Source organism: Apteryx rowi, unplaced genomic scaffold (genome assembly GCF_003343035.1).
Source record: "Apteryx rowi isolate R43461 unplaced genomic scaffold, aptRow1 scaffold_647, whole genome shotgun sequence".
Lineage (NCBI taxonomy): Eukaryota > Metazoa > Chordata > Aves > Apterygiformes > Apterygidae > Apteryx > Apteryx rowi.
This window is the reverse complement of record NW_020450924.1, coordinates 374,360-393,546: the sequence shown is the minus strand read 5'-3', so window position 1 is coordinate 393,546 and position 19,187 is coordinate 374,360. Positions and strand designations below refer to the sequence as shown.

General features: G+C 35.5%; 1 protein-coding gene across 2 annotated transcripts in view; it reads left to right on the top strand.

Moving 5' to 3' along the window:
- MPP5 (membrane palmitoylated protein 5) overlaps positions 1-19,187 on the top strand; it is a 56,256-nt gene that overhangs the window by 29,109 nt on the left and 7,960 nt on the right. For both annotated transcript variants that reach the window (XM_026084571.1, XM_026084572.1), the window contains exons 3-10: positions 6,906-7,114; positions 10,965-11,042; positions 12,379-12,525; positions 13,151-13,312; positions 15,686-15,763; positions 16,605-16,788; positions 18,478-18,549; positions 19,006-19,077. In XM_026084571.1, the coding sequence (XP_025940356.1) occupies positions 6,906-7,114; positions 10,965-11,042; positions 12,379-12,525; positions 13,151-13,312; positions 15,686-15,763; positions 16,605-16,788; positions 18,478-18,549; positions 19,006-19,077 (1,002 nt within the window). The remainder of the gene's footprint in view (positions 1-6,905; positions 7,115-10,964; positions 11,043-12,378; positions 12,526-13,150; positions 13,313-15,685; positions 15,764-16,604; positions 16,789-18,477; positions 18,550-19,005; positions 19,078-19,187) is intronic.

Sequence of the window (19,187 nt, the reverse complement as noted above, 5' to 3'; positions counted from 1 at the left end):
GAATAAACACTTACTCTCCTTTAAATTCAAGATGTTAGAGTTTAATACTTTAAGTGAAGCATGCTATTGGTTTCTTCTCATCTTGGTTGTCTTGAATTATCAAATATTGCCTAATGGAATTTGCCTTTTCTCTTAAAGTATTGGCATTGACAGTGAAGATCTACTTATCTTGACTCTTACTTATATATACAAAATACTTAACGAGGAGCTAAAGACATTGATGAAAATGTTTGAAATAAGTTAGTAATTTTTAAAGAAATAGATTCTGAAGTCCTTCATTTTGTAACTGTCATTCCTTTTACTAAATTTCAGTAGAAAAACTTTCTAATCCTTCTTCTTCAAGCAGAAGTGTTTATCTAAAATGCAGTGTGGCATTGGAGTGAAAATGAGGCACTGGGAATTTGAGTCTAGTTCATTTTTTTAAATCTGTACCTGTTTTAAGAGCTACACTGCTTTAAAAGGTGCCTTTTTTTTTTCTTTTAAGGGCAGAGATCATGCTTAAAATCCTTGTTGTGTTCTTTCCTGCTGGCTGGTATTAGAGAACACAGAATGAAAAATAGCTATCAAATTGCTCCCCCCCCCCCCCGCCCCAATCTCTAGTATTTGTGTGGCTCAGCAACTTTTCTGCTAAATGTACAGCTCTCTTCCCTAACCTCTGGTAATCCTTATGTTATACAGATCCCTCTTTAGGAAAACTCAGGTTGGGAGGGACAGCAGGAGGTCACCTAGTCCAACCTCTTGCTCAAAGCAAGGTCAGTTATGAACAAGGCAGGTGTACCTCATTTTAGTGCAAGGCTTGTCAACTTTTGTCCAAGTGAATCTCTTCATAATGGATAACTTCTGTACTTAATTTTATGAAGAGTTAGATAATGAGTAGGAAAAGGGTGCAGGAATTTGTGAAATTCTCTTTATAGAACACAAAGCAGAAGATGCAAAGATTGATACCAGACAGTAGAAGTTAGTTCTGCTGGAACTTGCTAAGGCATGATGGCTAAAAGCTCTGAAGACTTGCTAAGTAAGGAATTGGAAGTTGGAACTGTAGAAGGGAGGAAAGCAAACACTTGGAGTTAGAAAGATGAGACTAGGTTTCATGCCAGAGATGCTGAGAACCAAGGGGGAGGGCTGGGTGGAAACCCAAAGGCAAGGAAGTTAGGCATGGAAGCTGATCGGAAAGAAATAAATGGGAGTGAGGAGTTGGGGGCTGGCAAGCTTGAGAACTAGTAAGGAGCAGGGGCAGACCGAAGCTGTTTGAACAGGGAAGACCCCAGTGGGAACTGCGGTGAGGAGGAGAGGTGATTTTAAAAAATCTATCAGTATGGGAAAGAAACAGGAACAGGCTATGGGGGAAGCTGAGTTTGTCAGAGAAAGCAGAAGGCTCTTGTGAAAAGTTGGAAGGAGAAAACCAAGTCTGGCTGAGCAAGAAGAGTTGGGGGAGGGAGAAATTGGTGTGAATGGAAACTGCAATTGAATAAGGATATTTGTAGGAGGAAAAGCACAAAACACTAGAGACAAGAATATAGTGGTGTATGTGGAAAGAGATGAACTGGGAAAGAGCAGTGGGGAGAATGTGTTAGAAGATGCATCTTAGGGGGAAAATGAGTAGCTGGTTGTGTCCACTAGGACAAACTTCTTATTTTTGTAATCAGAAGCTTGAGTCTTGTCATTCTTTTGCTGTCAGCACACATCTGTAAAAACACAGTAGTAAACTGCATGTTTAACCTAAAGGTGTTCACCTCAGTGTTCAAATATCATGAAAAGGAGAAAACTAATAATGTCTCTGTCTCTACTCTGAAGTGCAGTAAATAGACCTAAATGTATACACATAGATCTGAACAAAGTATTGACTAGCTGCTAATTGAATACAGTCAATCCTTTAAGCTAAAGAAACCAGAAGCTTTAGGAGATTTAGTAATACAATTTAGTCTAAATCATAATATATCTATATATGCACTAGGAGCTGAATTAGGGCTTCACTGCAGTCTATTTCAATCTAAAAAGTCATGACATGGTGTTGTGAGAGACATAAGAAGCCAGTAGTGTTTGACAGGGAAATAACACTAGTACTGTAACAATTTGGATAAAGGCAGACTAAATTTAAGAATAGAGGACAAAAATTTATATGTTAGCACTCCTGTGAGGAGTGGGGCTTTTGCTTAATACTCAAGCTTGTKGTTGAGTTGTTGCAAACTTTAAAACAAAATAAAAAGTTCCAGATTAAATGCTGTAATCTTTTAAACTATTTAGTTCATAAAGAATCGCTGTTCAGCCTTTAGTGCTATCAAAGGCTGAGACGTAATTTTATTTTAAATTTAACAAAATGCTTCTACAGGAGCTTGGCCTCTTCTAAATGTTTTCTCCACTGCTATGCATGTCTCTTTTCAACTTTCTGGATTAATCATTCCAATATCTGGCACTTCCAAATCTAAAAAGAAGAATATTTTATTCTGAAAGTTGTCTTGTTCCTGTTTAGTACTGGGGCTAGTGAGGTTAGTTTATGAATATATATACTCAGAAAATAATGCAATAAAATAGAGGATTTGAGTGCATTCTAATACACTGACTTTTTTTAATGGAAAGCATGTTAAATACCTGAATTGGAGAGGCCAGAATTTTGAGAATTTGTGTATACAACTTCTTGGTTTCTAAGAGATTTGCAAGTTCATGACTTTGTCCAAAAATAGTAACTGTTAGTAGGTGAAGTGTTTCACTCTTTCTCTCTTTGGTTATACTGAATTTCTGAACTGTATTACTCCTGACTCTTTCCACTTTTACTGTCAGAGAAAGTGATTACTCACTTTCACAAATCTCTAAACTTTGTTATGAAAACCCTAAATAATCCTTGAAAAGTGTTAGTGAATTGTAGTTAATATGTAGAAGATGTTAAACTATCATTATTAAGTGATGTTAAAAAAATTTTAGTTTTGCTTTTTTATTAATTCCTAAAGAGTTTCTGATAAAAGTATGGGTTAAAATAAGAATATTGACCTGATGATCTTTATTTTTAGTTTTGAAATAACTCTCTTTCATAGGTGCTGATGTCTGCTTTGGCAGGTAATTGCCAAGCCTTTAATCTTTTCAGCTTAAAACAGAAACAGGCTAGATTAAACAAATTGGATTTTATTTATAAAAATAAATTAGGACACTTAATTAAAACATTTAAATGGCATGTTTATTATCAAAACAGAACATCTTTTAAAGAGCTGACCTAATGGAAATAATTTTCAGAACACCTGGAACATGTGAATTTAAGTTGCTTTTTCACATCAGTAGACTTTTCTATAGATGCAGAAAATATTTTGTTCTTTTCAGTTTATTCAGCTAATTTAGTTAAATGAGTAACTGACATTTCAAGTAAATGAACCTTTTGTTTGTGGCTACAATGAAAACTTTACTTTCTTGGGGGGGGGAATCCTGCCTATGTTTTGTATTTACACTTTGGTCAAAACTTATTTATAAATAAGTTCTATAAATAATTATAAATAAAACTTTTCTGCTTTAATAAAGAACTTATTTATAAAAGTTTAGCCCTGTGAGTCAAGCAGCATATGGAGAATTAGAGTGCTAGTACTAGCATGTAGAGTACGCTGAAAAGGTCCACAAAGAACTTGGAATTAATATATTGATGGTGACGTATAATGAAGCCAGTTGTACCTTATTCACTGTTCATAACTTTTTTTGTTTGAAGTGATAAAAAGCAGCTACTTCCTTTTCTCCTCTGCTAATCTGGCATGTTAAACTGTGACTGTGTCCTCCCCTGCAGTGGCGTGTTTTTCCCCTGTCAGTCTCTTGATTAATACATATATTACAGTGCTCAGTCGTGTCCCATGCCATTTCGTAGCCTAATGGAAAAAAAGCTGCAACATTTCTTGTAAAAGAAGACTTTTTAAAACAAAATAGTCGATGGCTGATTGATCAGGGATATAAAGTGGACTACGTCTGCAAAAGAGCCCTCACTTTTTCTGTGAGTAGATGCAGATGTTAAGTCATTTACTGAACTCTCTCCCCCCCCCCCCCCTTCAAGACAGCCCTTTCAATAGGAAGTACCTATCTTTTGTTACCTGGTGTTTATTTAAAAAAAAACTAAATGTACCTAACTCTAATTTAATCTGATTTAGAATTCAGAAATACAAACCCGAGAGAGTTAGGCATCAGTAAAGTCAGATTTGTATATGTATACTTTTTTTTTTATTGAACAAGTGGCTTTGGAAATGAATCTCTGCCTTTGTGAGAATATTTAATTTCACTCCATCCAAGTGTTATTTCTCTCTTACAACCTTGATTGAGGAGAGGGTGTTTGTTTGCTGTTCCTTTGTCTGTGTGCGCTCATCAGTTTGCATAGGGTTTTGCATTCAGCACAGGGGAAGATTTATTGTAGAGGGGAATTAGATGGGGAGGAGAGTTCTGTGGTGGGTTTGTAGGAAAAGGCGAGAAAGAAAGAAATGGAAGCAGCAAAGTGCTAAAGAGATAATATGTAGAGGCATCTAGGAAGTTTACCTCTTTTCATTATAGATATCCATCCTTCTGTGTCCATATATATTTTTATCTTATGTGGAATATGTATTAGAAAGAAACCTGTGTTTACATATATATACATATATGTATGTATTTCAATTATTAGATATATGGTTGGGAGAAAATTGAGAAATAAATCTAAAAAAAAACATTTCTACATAGCGAGTGGTAGAAGAAGTTAGTTTCTCCTCTAATATTTCACTGTTCTTTGAAACTTGAACAAACAGTAATAAATACCAGAATTTGGTTTTGTTTTTTATCTGGACAGGTATTTGTGGAAATTTTATGCACAGTAGCCTCTGACTTTTATCCACTATGGTGTGTGGGTTTTTGTGGGTTTTTTTTTGTTTTTTTTGTTTTGGGGTTGTTTTTTGTTGTTGCTGTTTTTGGTTTTTTGTTTTTATGCTTGAAAATAGTACATATCCTCACTCTTAGGAGAACCAGTTTCTGAGATGCTTTGGTAATCTGCGTACCCCACTATGTAAGAAATTTGTCAGTTGAGAACATCCTATTTAGCAGATATTTTTGTAGACTGTTCTTTACTCTTCTATCCAAATTTCATTTGCCACTGTGTGATGGCAAGTACATTTTGTTTACTGTTTTCCAGTGGGGCACTGAGCTTAATTTCCATGTTCTGAGCTGTACTGGATTTCCCTTATGGAATATCACGCACAGCCTGTGTCCGAGTTTTCAGTGCAGCTTTTGCACTGCCTTTTTCCTTGGTGGCAACAGGGAGGAGCCTCTGCCTGGTGGTGGGGTGGATGCTTTCAGCTATGCGTGGAATGGTTTGGGGTGGGGTTTTTTAATTGTCCTGCAGACAGTAAAATGCAACAATAGTAGCTATACTGTATTGTTGCTCTGTTTCCTTTTATTATGCAGAAGACTGACTTGCTAACTCGAAAGCATTTATTTAAATATGCTTTGTCTGAAATTTAAAATATTAAACTTCATTGGAGTGCATTATTAGGCTTGTGCCCCTGAATCTGCCATCCTAATCTTATGCTCAACAGGCTTGAGTCCAGCCTTGGGTTAAAGTTCAGGTTAAAAATGGGTAAATGAAACTCCTTGACAAAATGTGTCTATGTTAGAGATCCAAAGCTATTGTGATTTAACTCGGCTGACATCTTGATGGCATTCCGATTTTATGTAATGTTATTTAATTAGCTTATGATGGAACGGTGAAGATGGCTGCTGAAATTGAGAAATGATTCTCACAGCTGATATTTGATACCAGTAAGTGAGACTGACCTCAAAATCAACTGAAAGTTTTAAAATTTGGGATTATTTTCTTTATTTGTTCTAAAAGATTACCAGGATTCAGAATTCTAGCTGGCTTGAACCTACTGAAAGAAGATTGCTGAAAAGCCTATTGTGGCTGAACAGTTCTATTGAGAAAGTTTGATTTTTGGATGATATGTGAGAATACATACATTATTCAGGTTCAAAGTATCAACTAGTTTTGTTTGGTCTGCTTGGGGATTTTTTAACTTCTGTTTATACAGATGTATAGGCATGCTTCATATTCCTTGTTTTAGATAGTTTCTCAAATTTTTAATATTGAAAAGTGACATACTTTGCAGAAATTCCAGTTGGTTTTAAAACTAAATTAGCTGACAATCTTTAAAAAGCACTCCTAAAGCATTAAATTAGCTTTTGAAGTTTCAGAATGTAGTGTATGTGTAGTAGTCTATGAAAATGTAGAAACGAGTTATTAATATTTTAGTATTTTATGGTCCAAGTAGAACTGCAGTAAGTGAAAGATATGGACTTTCTTCTGATACAAAGGACTTTCAGAACTCTGATCATAGAGATCTTTTCTTTCATCTTTATCCTTTTTATTTTAATGTGATAAGATTGCTCATAATTTTACATTTAGAAATTGAGTGTAGTTTACTTATCAAACACTCGTTCTACAGGTAAGCTATATATAGTTAATACATACTTAGAAGACAAATGGACATGGGAAGGTGTATTTGAAATAGACTCCTAGTGAATATACAGTGCATCAAGAATAGTTTATCAAAGTAGTTATTTTCATATCGCAAAATTAGGCCCTCTTTCACAGTTAGTTATACATGAGCTGCGATTATTGAATCTTTTACATATCAGTGTTTTCCTTCAGAGAAGGACAACTGTTGCTGTGATAGGGAACTTAAATTTAAGTGTTCTATCAGCTCTTTATTCTGCTTACACTGACTTGTGGTCCTTGTTTTGATTCTGATCTGTTCTACTAATAAAATTCAGGGCGAACAATAGATAACTAATGAATCTGCATGCATCATTGCTGATCTGAAAACTGAACAGGGAAAAAAATTGGCATAAATATTAATATAAACATTATGTAATTATTAGCCTTTGTTAACTTGTACCTTATTTTGTTATTTTCTACCTAGAAGTGGAAGAACTGTTGACTTCTGTTAAGCATATCCAGCACATTTTGGTAGACCCTCAGAGCCAAGAGGATATCGCTCTCATTTTACAACTTGTTCAAAATACTGATTTTCAGAATGCATTTAAGATACACAATGCTGTTACCGTGCACATGAACAAAGCCAGCCCTCCATATCCTCTTATCTCCAATGCACAAGAACTAGCACAAGAGGTATGTACAGTATGCATCTCTGTGATATATTTGAAAGCTATAATCATAGCTGTTATTGAAATATTTACTTGTTGAGCTTGTGTGAATTACTGAATGTTGCATATAAAATAGATTATACTAGTCACTGATTGCTATATCTGTTTTTTTCCAGATTTCCAAATAATAACCAGAAAAATATTTTGGGCGTAAGAATTTCCTTTACAGTGTAGGTAGATATGTAATATGTAAAAGGTACTGTGTTTATATACAGGAAGGAAGAGCAATTAGTTACTCATAACTCTTTAGCGCCAGTATTCTTTATTTCAAGCGTTCAGCAATTGAATTGCAATTCACTGTTGACATTCCTCTGAGTGAGCCATGGTTCCTAAATTGGAAGGCATCTCTGAAAATACAACTGTACTGGAAACAAGCATTTTGCTTTAAAGTGAGCACTAGATCACTTAGAACTTAATTTCAATATTTTGATCACTGTTGTGATGGTCAAATTAGATTTGATTTTGAGGTCTGACAGATGACTGCTCTTTCATAAGACCTGGCATGTCTTTTAGAAATTACTAAAGTATACTTCTAGAGTTTTACTTGAGACTTTAACTTGAATCTTTTTAGTGAGATTTTAACTGAAAATTTTTCAAAAAGTTAACTATCTTCATTGAGACTTACTCACTTGAATATGGCTGAACAGTACCTGTAGCTTTATAAGCAGGAGTAGCGGTTTACAGAAAACCCATCAGATATGAATTGCTGTGAACAGTATGAGTTCTCATGCGCGGCTAGGTGTGGCTGGACCCTCTGGTTTGCTCAGTAATTTTATCTTCCACACTCTATGGCCTAAGGCATGTATATATTGCAGTAAACTGAGGCTACAGCTCAATACACATACATGTTCGTTAACTTTAGCTAGCTTGAATACCAGTATCACCCTGAGTATAAGGACACAGTGTTTAGCAAAACCAGACCCAGAGGCTGGGTAAATGCTCCAGCAATTAGCACCCAGTGAACCAGACGTAACTACTCAGAACTGGCTCAGATCAGAGTATCTAAGCCAGTATATAGCCATTCTTCGACTGCAATAAGACATATCACTCCAATTTCAGCATGGTGGCAAGCTGATTTTCTTTTCATTATCTGGCTTTTTTTCTGCCTGATTAGAAGCAATTTTTTTTCCAACATCTCTTCCCACTCTTGTTTCCTTCCTGTAGACTTTAACCTTGTGAGTGAAGGAAAACAAGTTCATAGCAAGCCTGGAGGTTTTCTGCAGAAGAAATTACTGATTCTTGAGGGACATTATTTAAATATTATCTAAAGGCACAGTGTGCTGATTAAACTGCAGCTCAAGATTTTCCTGTTTAGATTTGTCAGTAAGACTGGGCCAAAACCAGGTGAAAGTACTTTACTTTTGAGCTTGTCTCTGGATGACCTTGCCTCTGGCTTAGCATCTTATAGTTTACTACAGGCTGACAAGTAAGTGGACTTCTTCAGTGTCTGTGTGCCTGAATGGAAGGGACCTTTTTGATTAACTTCTGTTTCGAAACTGCTTCCTCACAAACGCATTTTCCATTGGCCTAGTTTGGGAATTTATTCTGATACAAGCCAGAGTTTTGGATCTCCATTTATGTATGGGGCTTTATGGATTTATCTGTTAGTAAATCTGGTTTTTTTCTTCCTTCATGGATACGATGTTCTCTTATTCAATGCTTAAGGGAAGCTTCCAAGAAGAAAACATGCCTTCCAACTCTATGTTACTCCAGCAAGCCCAAATCATCTGTTGAATTCTGTAGTGGAATAGCAAAGCCTTATTAGTGTAGGAAAACTCCAGGTCTATTTTCAAAGTTTCATATTCCTCCCTGCTATCTTCCATACCCCTCACCTTCCAAAAAAACCCCTTGTGTTTTTTTTAGTTAGCTTCATAAATCCTAAAGCCAGAAGGTGGCATAAAGCCAGTGTTGTGTCTCTTGATAGCACTCCATGAAGAAATTTTTTTTATATGATTAAATCCAAAATTGTTTTAAACCTGTCAAATTCTGTCATAACCCAGAAGGCTATTACATAAAAGGCAAACATACTCCTGCGGTCTTTTTGATTCCTCTTTCCCCATCCCGCCCTTGCTTTCTGGCCTTGAAATTCCTAAAAAGGCAATATGTTGCATACGCCTGTTCCAATTTTCAGATGTAATCTTCTGGATTTTCGGTAATTCAGCTTCTGATGTATTTAACTTACTTGTATTTTGCAGTATGTTAAACGGCATCCTGAAATGGTTGAATTGGAAATTTGGAACAAATATTTCTGTGACTGACAGAAGTATCTTGAGAGTAACTTTCAGACTTTCGTTCACACCATCCTGTATCCTCCTGGCATTGTCTCAGCAGAAGATCTTAGGCTCATTTTCCAGATTGTTTCTTCCTTTTTGGAAAGGCCTCTCCTTCTATTATGGTAGCAAGAAGGGAGGAAATTATTTTTGCCTAAGAAAAACTTAATTTTCTTTCCTCTGGCCAGGTCTCTGTAGCTTGTATGCCTGGCTGTTTTTTCCTTATTTTGGGGGGAGGGTGGGGAGTGGGGGGGCAGCTTTTTTGTTTTGTTTATTGTTGCTGAACTTAGGTATGAGTTGCTCTGCCTGAAAGCAGCTCTTTCCTCTTTCCAGAGTTTTATTTGCTTCAGAGTGATTTTAAAAAGGCACTTGAAAAAGCTTGGACTTAAGTTGCTGATAACTTCTTGATGATGCAAACAACAAAACATTATAAGAAAGAAAAATGGCATATGCACATATAGCATTAATTTTAAATGGCAGGTAATGCCAATGTGACTATTTTAGTGCACAGTTCATCAGTGACACTGTACAATTCTGAAACTGTTTTCGACTGCATGTCCCAAAAGCTTTCTTTAAAGCTACAGACATCAATTTTGTTGGGGCTTTGCGGTGTGGTAGAGAACCTGCTCTAGAGCTTAGGCTTCTGTAGCTCTAGCAGAAAAAGGCAGTTTGCAATGTTGGTTACGCAAGTTCATATTGCAACAGCAATTCTTTCTCCCTTAAATAAAAGCAAAATCCCTGCTCCTGGCTTCTCTTTAAATGTGCTGAGATTTTCTACTATTTGAGAGATGATGGCAAGGCATCTTCTGTAACAGAATGAGAATGCAAACCTTTTTTTGGCACCCAAAGTTGCTTAAGCAAAAACAATCCATTTATTAACGTGGATTATTTTGGAACCAGCCAAAGAAACCTGGTTTCCTGGGGCCCTGGTGTTTTGAAGTTCTGACTTCACACTTTCTGAGGCAGGCGGCTCAGCATGGATGGTAGAAACCTGTCCTGAAATCGTGTAGTTTTGCTGTTGGTAGAAATAGTTTGGGTAAAGATAAGCTATCTCCTTTTAAGCAAAAGGGAGTCTAGCCATGCTAATGAGAAATTAGTCTAGAACCTGGCATATTCAAATAATAGACTTCATTGTGACTGATTTCACTATCTTCTTCCTTTTACTAATTTTTTTTATGCGTCTCTTTTGTCATAGCTGAGCTCTCTGTTAGTCTCTGCTGTTGACAAATCTATATGATGTATTGTAGAGAATTACTGAGACAAGACACGCTAGGGTAGTTCTGTAGTCTCACTGCATGGGTTTCTAACGTGCACCAGATTAAGTTTAATGAGCCAGTGTAACAGTTAGGTGGACATCCTTTTACTTTCTGTAAAATGAGTAACTGCAACTAGGACTTTGTACTTGGTCTGGGGGGGGCTTTTGGTTGTTTGTTTTTGGCGGGGTGGTTTGRTTTTTTGGCATTTGGGGTTATTTGGTTGGGGTTTTGTGTTTTTAACATATATCACTGGATAGAGTAAGAGCTTTACTACCTGATTTCTTTGTAGGTACAGAGTGCTTTGAAACCCAGTCACCACAAAGATGGGCAGGAGCTTAATGCTTTGCTGAATGCCCCTCACATGCAGGTAAAACAGCATGAGTCTGCTAATCTACTGGATATATTTCTTAATGCTGTTTCGAGTCTATTTTACATTTTTGCAAATGTCTTGGGCTGGTTGGGGAGGGGATTTTGTTCTTCATCTCTGTGGCAAAGCTTGAATATTTCTGTAGGGTGAGAGGTTTCTAATGTCCTGCAACTAATGGAAATTTGTACTAACGTGTAGTGTATGATTGTATTCAGCCTCTGCTGTATTTTACAGGTATAATTGGGTAATTTTCATGTGAACAAGGTACCGTTAGGTCAGTAGGGTGTATATATATATWTTTTTTTTCTTATATATATTTTCTTTTTTCTTTTAATGAAAACTATTTCACACTTACCATAAGGTACATAAAGGAAATCTTGTCCTGTGGGCAAGTTGTAAATCCGTAAGTTATTTTCTCCGCAATAACTTCTTATGTCTATATCCTCAGTTGCATACATAATAAGACAATTTCCATGGTGGTTTTTTGTTTGTTTTCCTTTTTTACAAAGGAAAACTTTAATTGCAGTCACAGTTGTTTTTAACATTGCTTTTGTATTCTCCAAAATTTTGAAGCAAACTTTGGCAAGTGTGTGGTAGTAGGTACTACACGTCCCAAAGAGTTTGCAGTCTGAGAATTGCAAAGTAATATACTGTTTTGCTTCAGTGTTTCACTTTGAAAACCTTTGACCACCAACAAACACCTGTGTTACGGGGGTCCAAAATTTTCATTAAAGCATTGCAAGAACTTTGGAAGTTTTGGGTTGTTTCTAAAATTTAAGCTGGAGATTTGGGGGGTTTGTAATTGCACCTTCATATGCCTGCAATTATAATAAAAGTCAACTTGTTCAGGTGTTTTCTGGTCCCTCCTTCCCTCCTGCCTCTATTTTTGCTTTTCAGAATGGTACAAGTGGGCACCTGACTCCTGTAGGTTTCAAAATTACATTACAGAAATGAACAAAACACCTAGTGCTGAGCAGACGTTGCTTTATTCTGCAGGCTCGTTATTTTACAGTAATGTTTTCAAAGATATTTCTGGTCTTTTTTGATAACAATAAAACTTCGGTAGGTTTATAGTTAAAATTATGGACTACTGCTCTGCAAGTGGTTGAATCCTGCAACTATGTAAAATATGGAACCCTGATAATAAAATGTGTTTAAACTTAGTTGTATAGCTGTGATGAATAATCTTTTTTTCATTGTTTGAGTCATTTTGCAATTTTCTGTAGCCTGCGAAGACTTACGTAGCTGCAGAAGAATTTCACTGAACTTTGTACTATTTTATATAGATACAAAATGCAAAATTTTCTTTAACTGAACTGATTTTGTTTAACACTAGGCACTCCTACTGGCTCACGATAAGGTTGCGGAACAAGAAATGCAACCAGAGCCAGTGACAGATGAGAAGATTTATGAGAATGTTGGCATGTATGGAGGGGAGACGGTTAAAATAGTTCGTATTGAGAAAGCTCGAGATATTCCACTGGTATGTATTGATACTTACTCAAAATTGTATGCAAAGCAGGCAAGCGTTTTTATCCTTTGCAGATTGCAATGAAAGCTTTGAAATTTGAATGTGGAGGTGATGTTTAACTTGCACCTCCCCTCCCCCCCATGAGAAATGCTCATAGATGATAAACTTTTATGTATTTGATACCAGCACTTGACATACTACCATTTATAGTCCATACAACTGCTGTAAACTTGGGTTTGGACAGGGCTTCTTGATTGAAGGCATTGTCCCAAGTTTTGCTGCAGTAGAGTTTGTGTCCTTGTGCCAACCACTGAAGACTTTTTAACAGCTCTTTCATCTTTTATTTTTCATCTTTCAAATAAGTGTTTATTTTCCATAAGAAAAATCCTTAAAAATGGCTTTTTATATGTGCAACACAAATTCAATTCTTGAATATTCAGTGCACTTTAAAGAAATGCATGGGGTTTTTCTTTTGGTTGGTTGTTTTCTTAACTGCAGCATTAGGTATATGCATCCAAGCTCTTACTTGCGTTCTCTTTCAAAGTAGAAATCTTTCTCCACTGACTTGGAGTATATGCAAGAGATGACTTTGAGTTTTGTATGTGTAATAAATCCAGATTTTGTTGCCACTCTGCAGGGTGCCACTGTTCGCAAYGAAATGGATTCTGTCATCATTAGTCGAATAGTCAAAGGAGGCGCCGCAGAGAAGAGCGGGCTGTTACATGAAGGGGATGAAGTTCTGGAGATTAATGGCATTGAGATTCGTGGAAAAGATGTTAATGAAGTTTTTGACTTATTGGTGAGCCGTGCACTACTTTTCCTTGCAAGAAATACTCATTTCATAAGACTGAAGCCTGATGGCTCGGCTTGTCATTTGTAGTCCTATTTAACATTATTTTAAAATCTTTTCATTCCGATAGCTAATATTTACATGTAGAGGACCATTTTAAGTTTCCTTTCTGACGCAAAGTAAAATATTAATAAGCAGAAAGGCAGCTACCTGTAAAAACGAGGCCTACAAACCTGGAAGAGTCAAGTTACCTTCTTGAGACTTAATTTTATTGATCTCTTAAAGATTTTGCTTAGATCTGAAAAACCATGATTTTTCTTCATCTGTCTTTGGTTTAGTCTGCGATTAATAAACCTGATTAGCTGTGCGATCGTTTCATGCAAAATCTTTACATGACTAGGCTGCTTGCTCTTTCCCTCCTAATAACGATACTTTTTTCTAGAATTTTACCAGCATAGATATTTTTCATTTGTTTGCTGTATTATTGACACTCATGACAAAATTGTACATCAGTTTAAAAGCTGCTAGGCAAAATCACAGGAGAACAATCCATCGGGATCTATTAATGCAGAAGTACTATCTTGCAAAGGCCCTGTGATGTAGGATGCTAAAAACTGAGAATTGCCAATACTTCCCTTTTGTCCGATATTGCAGTTTTCTCATGCTCTTCCTTAGTATCTGCTATTAATCGGTGTCAGAAACGGGACGCCTTGAATCTGACTTTGAATCTTTGGTCTGATTGTAGGAGGGAAGACTGTTCAGTTGAAGTAAAAACAGATGAAAATGACTTTTTTTTTTTAAGTTAATTTATAACTTTGATACTAAACATTGAAAATGTACACTATTGCTTTTTTAATAGGATCTTTGGGAAAAAATTTGAAATTAGGAATATCATATTTACCAAATCTTTGAATTACTTAATAGATTTAAGGTCTGTCTGCAAATCAAAATCAGGGCAAAGACTTGAGTTCTAGTGTAAGTTGCATTATTATAGAAAGGACAAGCAGTAATATACATAGATGAAGTTGCCACATGCTTTGTGGAATAAGACTATGTTTTTTAATGGATAATTTCCACTTTCACTTGGATTTCCTTTCTGAAATTTCCTCATTAGATTGTTCAGACAATGAATGGAGTGAATTCATGAAGAGAATTTCTTTTAACACATTTAAATATACTCCTAGAGACTTGAAAAGCTTTCACAGTCCTTGTTTTTTGAATCAAAGTTTTCTGAGATGACTCAAGATTCGTAATTGTCTCCATTTAAAAAAAAAAAAAAAAGAAAAGAAAAAGAAAGCCATATGCAGCTAAGTCTTATGCTTCTGAAAAGTGTTTCCTATGTGCTTAGTAGATAATTCAACTCTGGCAGTGCTAGTTTAGAGTTGTTCTCTGTGGAGAGCTTGCTCTGTTCTTGAGCAGCTCCTGCAAGCTAGAGTTACAGAATAAAAGATTAAAAACCATAATACATTAACATTAAAGCAAATTACGTGGCTAAAATTCTAAAATTTCTTAGTTTAAATAAATGTTTTCAGCTTTAATGTTTTTTATATGTAGATTTTTGTATTTTGTAATGTGAAATTGAAGTTTTAAAAATTAGACTCAAATATTTCAATCCCCAGAGAATACTTTAAACAGAAGATGGAAATTATTTTCTTTCTAATTTTTTGCTTCATCCTGTGCTAGTAAAATGATAATGAATTGTACATGACTAGACAAGACTATCTAGACCATCACTACCCATTTCTTTGCAGAGTTATGCATGCTGACTGAATATTGTGGGGTTTTGCTTTCTTGGAGCCTGATCATGTTATGTTCAGTTATGTTTGCTTTATTAAAGCCTTAGGTCTGAATTTTTTGTGATACTTGTATGCATTTTGGTTTTATGCAGCATGAATTGTGTTATGGTTCATGGGATGGTGTGTTTAAAGTGAGACATATCTAGGCCTCTTCGCAGAGTTGGTGCTTGCTTTTTATTATATCTTTATATGTTTGTGTGTATACACGTGCACTTTGTATACAAAAGTTTTGTCTCTAAAATTTTCCATGTTTTTTCCTCCCAGCATAGACTCATTTGTTGGTATTTGGAACAGACCAAGAGAGCGTAATTCTCACAGTCCTCCACTTCCTTACAGAGATGCAAGTGCCCCATTTCAAATAGGAATAATTTGTGCATAATAAAGAATTCTAGGCTTTTTAGTCTTTCACTGAATCACTGCATCTGTATCTGTACTATAACCTTTTAACCCACTTATAGATTATGCTTTTAGGAACTGGCTTTCCTAGGAATTAATGCAGCATTTTCTAAAGCATGTTACTTATTAGAATTCTTAACGTTGAGCCAGATTTTGATACTACATACTGAAGAGCTTTTTTTTCCCTCAGGCTGACATGCACGGTACTCTGACCTTCGTATTGATTCCCAGTCAGCAGAGCAAGCCACCTCCTGCGAAGGAGACAGTTGTAAGTAGCTTTACATAAGTTCTTGAGTTTTGGATACATACTTCTGTATGTTGTGGAACAAAAAAAAAAATTAATTTAAACCACCATACTATTACCTGAATTAGCTAATGAAAATGATTGACGGTGATAAGCTGAAATTAAAAGTATGATTTTTTAACTCAGTTTCTGAAATAGTAAAAAAATACAAAACCAGAACTGTGTGCTTCTGAAATTTCCTTTCGAAATTACCTACTATGTATGTACTTTTATATATTTTTATATATATATATATATATATATATATAAAATTTTATTGGTTGGAACTTAAATGTTTTTGTTTGAACTTGAAAATATGCTTTAGGAGGAAAAATTTGAACACTGAAAACTTTGTTCACTATTTTGTTAGCTAATGTTTTGCTTTAGACAGCTTTAACAGTTTTATATAAATCTCTGTGCACTGTGTGTCAAAAACTTCCACCTATAATCTAGCAAAATGGGTCTCAATACGTGCATTTACTACTTACTCTTAAAAAATGAGAATATCTGATAAGTTCTTAATGCAAAAAAATTAAATCAGTAGCTCTTTTTTGCCTTCTGAGGAGGTGAGGAAATTACATACACTTTATAATTTTAAAAGGTCAAATTCAGGCCGTCATCTCCAAACTAGCCCAACTCCATCTTTTTCATGGCTAATGTATCTAATTATTACATTCCATTATCTCCTTTATGCCACATAAAATCTCCATTCTATAGGATCTTGGAGTTTTTATATATTAGAGCTCCAATGCAATCACAGGAAGAAGGGGTATAATTCTTCAGAAGCACCAGTTTTTCCTCTGTTTTTACATTTGATCTTCCACAGATACATGTGAAAGCACATTTTGACTATGATCCCTCTGATGACCCCTATGTCCCTTGCCGAGAGTTAGGCCTATCTTTTCAAAAAGGAGATATACTCCATGTGATCAGCCAAGAAGATCCCAACTGGTGGCAGGCCTACAGAGATGGAGATGAGGACAATCAACCATTGGCAGGCCTTATCCCTGGTAAGTAAAGCTCTAGCAAAAGCTTGACAGGCCATTGTTGCCATAGCGGTAGTGGGCAATAATCTAGTTTTCAAAGACTCGTATACCTTGACTGCCTTAAACATCTATGACTTTGAACCTCTTGCAGCAGAGCGCAGGATTAATTATATAATTTACTTAAATACGTTGAGCTTTAGATGACAATAGCGTAAACTGGGATCTCTCTGTATAGATGTTGAACACAGAAAAGCTTCCCTTTCCACTGCAGTTTGCCTTTCAAGAGCTAATCTCCTCTCCTTCCCCCCTGCAGATTCTGCAGATTCAGAGTTCCCTCTGCTGGCAATTGCAAAAACATTGCACTTCAACCTGCTTGCTATGTCAGATGAGAGCGGCTGATGGGTTATTCAGTATTTCAACTAGTATATTTTTAAAACATATCTTTTTAGGTGATAATTTCTCTGCATGTTTTTGCTCAGGGAAGAACTTTAGTTAAAAGTAGCTTTGTCATGCTTCCTTTCTAATTGCTAGGGACTTTTGAGTAACTGAGTTTTCAGAAATTGGAGTCAGTATATAATTTTTGCATTGAATTATGAACTGCATTTCAGTTCATTAGAGATCTGCTTTTCTGTTAAACATAGCAAAAAAAAGACTTTTCAAATACTATAAAGTATGACATTATTTTATGACATTTGATTAAGATAAGAACGCTGATGTTAAATATAGGCTAATCTCTTTGAGGCTGATGTTCAAAAGATTTTGTATAAATAGAACATATCTAATATGTTAAAATAATTAGGAAGCCATATTCTCATAATTTGGAAATGTCATCATTCCAGTATTTTCAGTTTCCAAACAAAACTGCCCAGAACAATTTGAATGCTCTGCAACTCTTTCTTGAGCAGTATAGTTTGGAAGCAATAAAGAAACAGGTTTCGCACCAACTTTAACCTTCTGCAAGTGTTTCTATTGGATTTCTTTGAAAGGCTGAATCCTTCCTTCCAATATTCACAAAAAAATTCAGGTCATGCTGGGAAGGAAACTTAGCTGGTTTTCTATTTACCATTCACTAATAATATTGCATTATTACCTATGTTCGCATATCTGAAGAAGGTGATATACAAGCAATATGACAATTCTAAGAGAGTACAAAAACATACTTGCTGATGATGCCAGGGGTATGTGACTTGCTTGGCAATAAACTTAGAACTTAAGAAACGCTAACTAAAAAGGCATCTTGTTAAAGTTGGATAACATGCTCCCAAAATCACTGGACATTTGACCTACCTGTCGTCTGATATAGGTAATGCTATTGAAACAACACAGACACTTATTTTTGTGTAAATATGAATAACATCACTTCCAAGTATCCTTAGTTTCAAAGGGTATTACTAATGTGATGCACATGCCGTGCATATTTATTGTACTCTTTGTTGTTGAAACTTGGGCTCATTTAATGTTTTTTAATTTTCTCAGATTTGTTCTGTTAGGGTGAGATAACCTTACAACTTATGTATGACCAGCCTATTTTTTCCCCAGTGAGTTTCTCTTGCATCTTGTATTCCACTAGAACCTTCAGAGATTTAACAACATAGGAAAAAGTAAAATGAGTAGGTCGTTAGAGGAAAGTAAGGAAATATATATACATTTTTAGTTATAAATGGGAATGGTTTTTAACTGTTAACTGCTGTTGTACTTTTTTTATGCATTAAGGAAAAAGTTTTCAACAGCAGAGAGAAGCAATGAAGCAAACCATAGAAGAAGACAAGGAGCCAGAAAAATCAGGTTGGATATACACTTTCCAAAGAGAAATTTTCTGTAATACAGGTGCTAATTAGAGGGCTTTCTGGAACCTTGTTTGCATAGAGAATTATAGAAAATTCTCCCACTTTTTTTTATAGTACAAATGGGATGAGTCTTCGAAATTCTAAAGTCAGACCTGTATTTATATCAAGAACTTAGTTGTATCAATTGGAATGATATACAAAGAAATGGAGGTAATGTAGGAGAATTTGAGAAGCCTCTTTCTTTCTTAAAAAGAGTTATATCTACTATGACTCAGTTGAAGACCATGACATGCAACATTTGCTTTATATCCCAGACTTGTAATGAACCGAAAAACATTATGCATTTTCAAAACTTAAGGAAAAAAACCCTCCATTTTAAAAATCCAGATAGTGGGTAGGATAGGGAGCTTTTTACTGTACAGATAATTAATTGTGTTGATTTTATTTTGGTTAGGAAAACTCTGGTGTGCGAAGAAAAATAAAAAGAAACGGAAAAAGGTTTTATACAATGCAAATAAAAATGATGGTAAGCAACATCTTTTACACAGTGTGTTCGCTTGTAACAGCTATAGAAGATTCTAGGAATAGTTAGCCCTGTGAACGGAATGTGGAAATTCAGGATATGATGTTGGAAAT